Source organism: Denticeps clupeoides, chromosome 6, assembly GCF_900700375.1.
Source record: "Denticeps clupeoides chromosome 6, fDenClu1.1, whole genome shotgun sequence".
NCBI classification, from domain to species: Eukaryota; Metazoa; Chordata; class Actinopteri; order Clupeiformes; family Denticipitidae; genus Denticeps; species Denticeps clupeoides.
The window spans coordinates 15,220,053-15,230,715 of record NC_041712.1 but is presented as its reverse complement, the minus strand read 5'-3'; the positions used below and the strand labels follow the sequence as shown (position 1 = coordinate 15,230,715).

General features: G+C 45.3%; 1 protein-coding gene across 2 annotated transcripts; it reads left to right on the top strand.

The window, feature by feature from the left end:
* Nucleotides 1-457: 457 nt before the first annotated feature.
* On the top strand, nucleotides 458-10,224 carry ripk4 (receptor-interacting serine-threonine kinase 4). Of its 2 annotated transcripts, none has more exons than XM_028983502.1 (8): nucleotides 458-660; nucleotides 3,724-4,015; nucleotides 4,576-4,724; nucleotides 4,839-4,888; nucleotides 6,229-6,387; nucleotides 6,865-6,974; nucleotides 7,524-7,767; nucleotides 7,864-10,224. In XM_028983502.1, exons 1-8 carry the CDS (start codon nucleotides 560-562, stop codon nucleotides 9,162-9,164), a joined length of 2,406 nt encoding a protein of 801 aa, XP_028839335.1. In that variant the 5' UTR covers nucleotides 458-559; the 3' UTR covers nucleotides 9,165-10,224. The 2 variants fall into 2 exon arrangements, with proteins under 2 accessions (XP_028839335.1, XP_028839334.1); XM_028983501.1 differs by having other exon boundaries at nucleotides 458-741.
* The last annotated feature ends 439 nt before the right edge of the window (nucleotides 10,225-10,663 follow it).

Here is a 10,663-nt window from a genome sequence, read left to right as displayed (position 1 = left end):
GACACCAGAGGGATGGATGATGATTTCTGCCACGGAGACTAATAGGCACATGCCTTTTCACACGAATGAGGCAATATCCTATTTCCCCTCGAGGTAAACTTTGCCCTCTTCTACCCAGAGGCGTGGTACAGGCACATTTAAAGATTAAACAGGAAACGGGGAGGTATTGGGTGATCTTGCATTCCACAGGTATTCGTTTCCTCCGGAGGATCGGGTTTTTTTCATAAACAAGGCATTTCCAAGAGCAACAAGAGAGGGTAAAACTTAATGGTTCTGTTAATGTTTCAAAAGATATTTAAAGGAAACACACACACACACACACAAATCTAGTGTACTTCTGACACAGGATGTGATGTCACCGGCCATGGCTCCGCCCTTCACCTGGTTAGGGAGGGCAGGGCCAGACAGCACCCAGGCAAAGTGAAAGAGGGGAGGGTGGAAGGGGAAAAAAGAACAACAAGCCTGAGCTCACAGTGGCCCAGGTGAGTCAGTGGCTGTAGCTCTTGTGAGGGGGATCAGGAGTCTTCTCAGCTCGGCTGGAGCCGCCAAAGTCAGGAAGATGGATGTTCTGGAGAGCTCCCCAGGGAACATGGGGCTGCTGAAGACGTTTGACTCCTCCGAGTTTGGGAACTGGGAGAAGATAGGCTCCGGCGGATTTGGGCAAGTGTACAAAGTGCGGCACGTTCAGTGGAAAACATGGCTGGCAATCAAATGTCCTCCTAGTCTTCATGTGGACGAAAAGTGAGTGTTATATGTATTCTTTTATTTTGTCAGTTTTTGTCAGTCGGAGGCTGTGTAGGGATGAAATTTCAAACATACACCATACCCAAAATGTAAAGTTGTTTTAAGTGTGTGTTATTCAACTTGCCTGAAGTGTTTTCCTCCCACCTTTTTATAATCGAGAAGTTCAGCATGTCTGAAGCTCTGCTTTCATTTGGAGGCTTGATACATACCATGTTCATGGATGATTCCAGTAATTGAAGCCCCCAAGTGTCACTTGTTTCAAGACATTGCCTGGGGTCACAATGACGTACCGTTTTGACTCAGCCGCTGTGGCTCTCCCACAAAAAGTACCTTAAATTGCATCATCTCAGCATGCCAACATAAACCTGATCTGGCAAGGGCACACTTCAACTGCTATTTGCTTTATTTTTTTTTAGCAAAATATTTCAGTATTGTAGCTCTATACTATTTTTAATTATAGACAAATATATCTTACTGTCTACCACACCACACAGCACTCAGTATGTCATGCTGTGCACTTATGTTCCATATACCGTGTGTGAAAGTGGGTGTATTTCATATGCATGCTGTGGTATGGTGTGGCCCAGTAGTCATGTGTTCTTTCTGCTGCTCGTGTACCTTGTCTGGGTAAATCACAGCAAGGACGGCTCTGCTATCAGTCCGTTGAGTCGACGGTTTTTCATTTTACCAGCAGTATGAGCAACTGCGGGATGCCAGACTTCTGCCGGGCACAAACTTGCCACCCAGCATTTTCTGGAACTGCGTAAAATGAAAGGCAACTGTAAAGTAAATTTAGCATTAATTACTTCCCCTTGAATGCATAATTATGTGCCACATATGCTTGTTCCGTTAAAAAAAACAAGCCTTAAATTAGAACCGTAATGTAATATGCCCGTACAGATCAGGACCTCTTGATGGATTAGTATAAAGTTCTTCTCATAGCAATATGAACAGAAAAGGTGTTGATTTTTTTTCATGCTTTTACAGACCAGAAAGTTGCGAACTGAGCCTATTTTTAGTCATCTTATTCCTTTTCCGATTTGAATGCTGTCTGTCTGTTTACTAGAATCATGCAGTTTTGAATGTGGAACTGGAATATGAGGAGCTGTTCCTAAACACAATTTCCCTCTAAATATAGTCTAGACTTCCTTATGCATGACCCTTTTGTGATGTTTGTACACTTTGCTAATGATTAATGGAGTGTACATGCACATAATCATAAAAAAAGAGCCCTTGCTTCTGGCTATTTCTGGACACTCAGTTAACCCCGTGGTGGATTATGGTTTGTTTGGTGGTGTCATGGGTTTATTGCGCATTCCTCTTGCAACATCACATGCCCAGTCGAACCAGTAGGCCTCTGCGGAAGTTGTTGCTGGCTGCTAAATGTCTACCTCGGCACGTTGCAGTTGTCAGTGAACCTAAATCCCTGACTATCAGCCCCAACCATCGGCAGGACGCACAAACTCTGCTCTCTCCACCACACAGTTCAGGCTTTGTGCCTGCCGGCGTCTTTCCAGCGCCTGTTTATGGAGACAATGTGCATATCGGTGGAACCGGTCCAGCAGGTCTGGTTGAAAAAGAAGCAGCATTGTCTGGTTCGGAGGGCAAGAAGAAGCGTAGATTGAGATATGGTGTGAGGGCAGGATTAGCCAAAAAGGGTGTGCGCCTCATTTTCTCTCTTTTCATTCCTTGTGTTATTCCTTTATTTCTTACATGCTGCTATCAGCTTTTTTTTTTTTTTTTCTGGAGCTCAGTGCTTGCACAGACTCTTATTATTTGGCTTGCCTCATTCACTCACAGCTCCAGGAAAAAAAAGATTGCTGCATGCCTTTGCTGCATGCTCTGTATTTTAGATTTGGTAAAGAGCCGAGTTGGCTTAAACTACATTTTTGTTATTCATCTATCATGCAACTACACACGTTATTTTACTTTTAATTTACGCATGTCAGGTACTTCCTGTGTGCCTTTTGGAACGGGTACCAGCCACAGTTAAAATGCGCTCATTAAAACTTGAAAGCATCTTCAATGCTCTGTCTCCTTGACATTTTTGTATGTAAGGTTGGTGATACGTGGCTCCTTGTGTGCCTTGCTATGAGGGCACTGAACACTGATAAGGTTAATAAAAGGGTGTGAGGTTGTGCAAGCGCGCCGGTAACAAGGGGTCTGTTCTTTGGTCTTGTTGGACCGGCCTGAGAGGCCTTCCCTGGAATAACAAACGAGGGGAACCTGGAGAGAAATATTCCGGCCCATAAACTCACTTTAAAGCAGGGGCAGCTTTAATAGGTGACGGGGGACATGAGTGCTTTGAAGAATGAACTTTTGCCTTTTTAACAAATTAAACATAAACAGATATACAAATTCAGAAAGGGACATTTCAGAACCCCCTACGCAATGAAGTGTTCTTTAATTGTATAGCTTTGTATTGTATTTATGGTTGATATTGTGCCCATGCGTTTTTAAATTAATTGTTGGTGGTTTCCTATCTGTTCATCAACCATTCTTCTTTTTCTTTCGCACCCTGCTCCTCTCCGTCATTCTAGGGAAGCACATGCATCTTCTGCTGTATAATGTATAGCATTATGCTGTATATGAACATCACAGATCATATGGGAATTTGCTTTCACAATAATAATGATCTAACATCAGTCAGCGTGGCTCTCATACATGCAGCACATTCCATTCCAGCAGTAGTTCCTTTGAATTCTGGAAATGTGCTCCGTTGTTCACTCAGTGGTTTAAAAAGGCCCCATTGTTGTCCTGTGTGTCTTTGTTTAAGTCTAATGCAATGTTTAAATATTCTGTCTGAAATTTGCTTAGTGTGTTGGGTCTAATTCTACTGAGTTAGTTGCACTCACTACATTTTTGCCTCAATTTTAGTGGAGTAAGATTGGGAAGGAATGACTGTTGTCCAGTGCTGATCTACAGTTGTGACCACTCACCTAGATTTGAGAAGTTATGCCTGTTTTCTCTCTTTTTCAGGGAGCGGGCTGAGCTTCTCGAAGAGGCTCAGAAGATGGAGGCGGCGAAATTCCGCTACATCCTGCCAGTTTATGGTATCTGCAATGACCCCCAGGGCCTCGTAATGGAGTACATGGAGACAGGCTCCCTGGAGACACTCCTGGCTTCTGAGCCGCTGCCTTGGGAGCTGCGCTTCCGCATTATCCACGAGACAGCGGTTGGCATGAACTTCCTGCACTGCATGAACCCACCTCTGCTCCATCTGGATCTGAAGCCAGCCAACATTCTGCTGGACGCCCACTACCATGTCAAGGTAAATCCCTTAAAGTAGTTCCTAACAATATGTCTTCAAAGTGAGAAGATTTCCATAAACATTCTCACTTTTTTGAGTGTGTCCATGCCATTAATTCCCAGGATTTCAGCCAAAGGGGGAAAAGGGGAGGGCAGCAGCTGTCATTACTTTTAAACGTCTTTTACATAAATCCCTCCCAACTCCTTCAGGGATGAAATAGTTTCCCAGGAATCATCCTGGTTACTATCACACACGTCCTAATGGATGAGTAATGAAACGGTGGGAGGATAGGCAGGAACGCCCTCTATGCGTTGGGAAAAGGGGATGTAAACACATCGTCCAGGCCAGTCTTGACAGGCCGCCGCTAGGTTGTGCTAACAAAGAGCGGGCACACACCCACCCGGTCAGACACGCACGCAGGCACACACACACACACACACACACACACGCCAGGCCTATCCTCTTTCCTGAGTACCCACAGGGCAGGTTCTATTACCTTCCTTGCTCTATGCACAAGTATGGGTGGGGCAAAATAAAAAAAACACCCATGTTTTTTTCCCCCCATGCTTTCCCTTCTACAGATCTCAGACTTTGGCTTGGCCAGGTGGAATGGCTTTTCCAGGGACAACGACATCAGCCGCGATGGGTTCTGTGGCACCATCGCCTACCTACCCCCAGAGAGGATCATCGAAAAGGACCGTGTTTCTGACACCAAGCACGATGTGTACAGGTGTGACCATATTAGGCACAAATGGCACTCTGCTGACACCAAACTAATTTTGAACAATTACGTTTCATTCAACCATTCAGTTTTATTCAGCTCTGTTAAAACATTTTTTTATAGCTTTTCCATTGTAATCTGGGGAATCCTGAGCCAGAAAAAGCCTTACCAAGGTAAGGATGAATGTCATGTTTCATAACATGTTATGAGGAGCACTTTATATATGGTGCTCTGTGTTTGTGGCCTTCACCCATGGATACGTACAGGTCATCCGCCCTTCTGTTTTATTCTCTGGCTTGTTTTAATGGAACATTTTTGGAGGCGTTCACTTGCAGTGATTCATCTCAATAAGTACCTCGCCAATGAACTGAAATGAAAGTTTGTTTTGTGCATTATCAAAAGGCGCCGTAGGCGTTTTGTTCCCAGGGACACCACATGTTTACTCTGGATTCCAGGGACAGTTTTCTTTCCTTTTTTTTCCCAGGCATATCAGGTACCCCGTGGCAGTTGATTGGGTACTGTAGAGTGAAAAGTGCACCTTTTGGGCACAAGCTAGAACGTCTTCTCTTTTTCTTGGCATGGGTTCCTAGAGTCAGTGAAACAGAACTAGTCTACCTTTCATGGTTTTTGCAGACTCTCAAATGTAGTACTGCAATTACAGAAGTACACAATTGAGACATGTCACTGTTTGCTTTCTGTCAATGAATAATTCAGAACATTACACAACTTCAATAGGCACTCTGCAAAAAACATATTTTTACATGAGCTGATATGAAGTTAGGATTTGGCAAATGACATGTAATAAATGTAATGCAGCTGACAGCAGAGTCACAATTAATTAATAACATGCTTACATCAAAGCTAAGCTGAGATTTGTGTGGCTGGGTCAGGTCATGGCCAGAGTTGCCATATACCAGCCCCGAACTGAGCACAGCTAGGCTAAGGTCTCTGGGTGACAGTCACAGAGATCAGACATTTTACATTTACAGCATTTATCAGACGCCCTTATCCAGAGCGACTTACAATCAGTAGTTACAGGGACAGTCCCCCCTTGGAGCAACTTAGGGTTAAGTGTCTTGCTCAGGGACACAATGGTAGTAAGTGGGGTTTGAACCCGGGTCTTCTGGTTCATAGGCGAGTGTGTTACCCACTAGGCTACTACCACCCGAACTGTTCCAAGAAAACCACAATGTACACCCAGAGTCAATATTTATTTCAGCATTTAGCCTGCCATGATTGCTGTTCCATACATAATAGTAGGGGTGGGCTGTCCAATACCTGGTCTTGACACGCACTGACAGCAGCATCAAGAACAGCAGCATCAAAATCAAAACAGCACAATGTGGCACTGGTGGTCCTGGAAAGGACATTAGCTTTCTTATAAGCGAGATTTAAAAGGGCATTTGCCAAATTGGTTATTTATTCTAAATCCTTAACATTCATGCCATAGTCTTCATTTTACTTACTAATTTGTATTGTATTACAATATATTTGGTTGTATTGTGTTTTCCAGGAGAGAATAACATCCTGCATATCATGGTGAAGGTGGTGAAGGGGACACGTCCTGAGCTCAGCGCTATCCCCCGCAGTAGGCCTCAGGCCTGCTCTGGCTTTATGGCGCTCATGCAGAGGTGTTGGGCTGATGCACCTAGTGCCAGGCCCAGTTTCCAGGGTGAGTTGTGCCTCAGTATGTAGCACTGGCAAATTTCCTGTTTAGCGATGCAAATTGCAATGTTGTTTTTCTACGTTAAAAAAAAAAAAAAAAAAAAAAAACGTGTGGGTGGCAATTTTTTTTATTGATTAGTGAATCAAAAAAGCAATCTTGTAGTCTTAAAAGAAAAGTGAAGTGATTGTCACTTGTGATACACCGCAGCACAGCACACGGTGCACACAGTGAAATCTGTACTCTTCATTTAACCCATCACCCTGAGTGAGCAGTGGGCAGCCATGACCGGCGACCGGGGAGCAGTGTGTGGGGACAGTGCTTTGCTCAGTGGGATTCAAACCGCCAACCTTCTGATTACGGGGCCGCTTACTTAACCACTAGACCTAACCCCAACCACTGCCCCAAAAAAGGATCATTTAGAGTTATGCACTGGGCTTGAAATGCAAGGTTTTATCTGACAGTGTGGTCCATTGTTTCATCCAGAAATCACATCAGAGGCTGAGGATTTGTGCTCCAAACCCAATGAAGAGAGCAGAGCATCTGTGTCTGAATCCCTACCCATCCCTTGTTCACCACTGGCACCTTCTGACCAGGTAGCATCTTCATTTTTTTTTTTTTTTTTTTTTTTTTTTAAAAACCATATCGTCGTCTGTTTGCCATATGGGCCAGCTGCTGTGGTTTGGGGATTTAGCAATCTTATGGTATTCCTACTTTAGCTGAAGAATCACAAACAACTATGTTTCATCAGGACTGGAGAATGCAGCCCTGTGGCATTGTTTCACCACCTCTCCATAGCTCAGCTATTTCTGATGTTTTTGTAACACACATAGTTTCCATAGCGGATGTTAACCTCTTCATAAAGTACATGTTGTTACTGTGGCATCTATTTAGCAATTGTGTTAAGGATTTCTTGTGGTCATTGTTGCCATCACCATGGGATATACAGGGCAACAAAATAATAGTCCAATATTATCCAAAACATGTATTTAAAAATATGATTGATTTATCATTCATTAACTTGGCATTTGGAATGTGGCAGAGTAGCTAAGAACTAAAGTCTGTTTTAATTTTCTATCATTGTCATAATAGTACAGGATGCAATTTATTTCTACATTTTTTAAGCTATGTTGTTCTCCGCCCAGGGCCCAGAACAGAAGCCAGTAAGGCCCAAGTCAGCCATGTTGCCTGAGAAGGACTGCGGACTGACGGAGCTACTGAGCCAGATCGACTCTGGGATCTCCCGCAGTTTTGACCGAGGGAAAGAGGACTGCTTGCAAAGCAAAGACAACACCAGCAAAAGGCTCTCGGGTATCTCCTCTGTTGACTCGGCCTTCTCCTCTCAGGGCTCCATCACCCTTTCATTTGAGAGGGAGAACAGCGCCAATGGTAAGAATTCTAACTGTACTGACTGTGTTGTATTCTTGGTGACGTGTGAATCCTTGGTTAGTGACAGACTGTAACCCTGCCCTCCGTCATGTTTAGACTCTGCAGAGGTGCAGAAGCGGAAGTTGTGTGAGGCCATTCGGACAGAGGACATTGCCAAGCTGATGAAGATCCTGCAGCCCCAGGATGTTGACTTACAATTGGAGGGGGGCGGCAGCCTGCTCCACTATGCCGTAAGCCTGGCTAATGAGGAGGCTGTCAAGTTCCTGTTGCTCAACAACTGTAACCCCAACCTTGCAGATACCCGGGGCGCCACGCCTCTCCATTTGGCCACTGAGAAGCGTCTGAAGGGTGTTGCAGAGGTGCTTCTTAGCCGCAAAAGCACCAGTGTCAATGCGAAGGATGAGGATCAGTACACTCCACTCCACTTTGCAGCGCAGAATGGTGACGAGTTTCTGTCCCGTCTCCTCCTGGACCGTGGCGCTTCCATCAATGAGGTCGACGCCCAAGGCCGCACACCCACACACATCGCCTGCCAGCACAGCCAGGAGCATGTGCTCAGGGTCCTACTCAGCCGAGGAGCTGATGTACACGTGCGGGGCAAGGACGACTGGACTGCCCTCCACCTGGCTGCCTGGCAGGGCCACCTGGGCATCGTGAAGCTATTGGTGAAACAGGCAGGCGCCAACCCTGATGGGCAGACATCAGATGGGCAGACACCGCTCCATCTGGCTTCCAGGAGGGGACAGTATCGGGTGGCACGCATCCTAGTGGAGCTGGGGGCTGACGTGCACCTTAACGCTGATGGGTTGCAAGCCCCCCTACATGCTGCTGCAGAAACAGGCCACACCAGTACATCAAGGCTGCTGGTGAGACATGGGGCTGACATCCACTCAAGAAACGCCCAGGGCCTCACTGCCATTCACTTGGCGGCAAAAAAGGGCCATGTTCCCACGGTCCGGATGCTCCTGGAGGAAGGGGCAGACCCCCGGAGCACCAGCCAGGCCCTGCATACCCCTTGCCACCTGGCTGCAGAAGGTGGCCACATCGATGTCCTGAAGGAGCTGCTGGCACGGTGGCCGGAGGCAGTCCATGCACAAGATGAGCACGGCCTCACCCCCCTCCACCTTGCCGTCAAGGGAGGCTACACCGACGTAATTTGCCTCCTGCTGAGCCACGGGGTGGAGATGCCGCCCCTCTCCCCATCTGCCGCACAACTGCTAACCCCAACCCAGAATGCACCACTCCTGGAGCACCAGTCGGAGGACAAAACCCCGGGGCCACTCCAAATGTCCAGTCAGCTCCAGAGGAAGGTGGTAATTCTGAAACTCACAGAGCAGGAGCCAGATGACTGTTCACAGAACAGTGAGGGGTCTTTCTGCTCATCGGCTCCATGTTGACCCTCTCACACATCCCTTCACCAAGTAGATGTATATAGTATAAATATTACTACATTACAGCAGATTTTTTTTCAGCTTTCATACACCCATGCACTGTAGTGAACATTTTTTGTGCTTTGTGCATTTAAGCACAATGCATGTGTACATTGTGTAAATATCACCAGGAATAAACTTTATTTTAACATATATGTTCCCTTTTTTTGCAAGACCATCCAATGTCATCCATCCTACTTTTGGATTTTCTGCATAGTCATATGTTGCATTTAGTCATTATGCTGCCGAAATTAATTTGTTCCTACAGACCCACACCCGCCATTACATGAACAATGTGTACAGACATGTCCCAGATTAAAGTTAAACCAAAAAGCTCTTTCAATTTATCAGGCATAGTTGAAGCTGTGTGTTTGTAGGTCACTTTTCAGTATATGTATGTGTGTACATAAGTGATATATGTGTGTGTGTGTGTTAAAGGAAGGCAACTGGCAGTCTGCTTGCCTTCTGTCAGCAGTTCCCTTGTCTAGTGTTTGACTGGACTGAGCATGTTTGAACCTCTCGACTCCCGCCATGGGAACTTCCCCCAGGGGGGATCACAGGGGGTGGGGAAAGGAGGAGGTGGGGGGTCCGCTTCACACCTACCTGCATGTGCAGGTTGGCCAATTCCCCAGACCACATAATCTTTTCAACACTGCGAAACACCACACTGTCGTACCTGGCTGACGCCGACTTTCACAACTCCCCGCCCCTCTTTGGATGAGCCAGGAGTTCATAATTGGCATTTTACATGCTATTGTTTGTCGAGAGCCTCAAGAATGTGTCCTCAAGTTGTTGCCAAATAATCCTTTAAGTCCTCAGCAGCGTTACCTTGAACAAAAAAAAAAAGCCTTTACAGCTCATGGTAGTGTTTGGTCAATAAACTGTCCTTGACTTCATTTTTTGTATCTCGCTCATGTACTCCAAATATTTGCACAAGTTTATCTTTTGTATATGACAGACAAATGAGATCATGTGTATTAAAATTTAACATGTGGTCTGCTGTATAATTAAACATGTAGCAATGAAATGAGTGTGAATCTGACTTTCTTTTGGGCCTGAAGACATTTGCTAATTTCACTACATTTCTCAATATAGGTTTTACTTAATTCAAGTCATTTATTTAAAACGTTTAAGGACCAATAAACAAAACACATTTAAAGATTCAGAAAACTACTAATGGCTCCAGTCTTCCCCCACCACCGGATATCTATCCAATAAATGCTGTCTCCAAGGCAAAGGCCATGTCATCATTTATTCACAGAATCCTTAACCTGCATGAAATATGGTCAGATTACAAAGTAGAATGATGTTGCTGATAATCTTCATCTTCATCACATGCCACAAGATCTATCATCAGCCCTCTGAGCTCCTCATCTTTATAAGGCTCACCACGGAATACCACATTAGGAGCAGAGCCTAGCAACAAATAGCTAGATTTTCTTGCTTAGATCTAGACTGTGGATTCA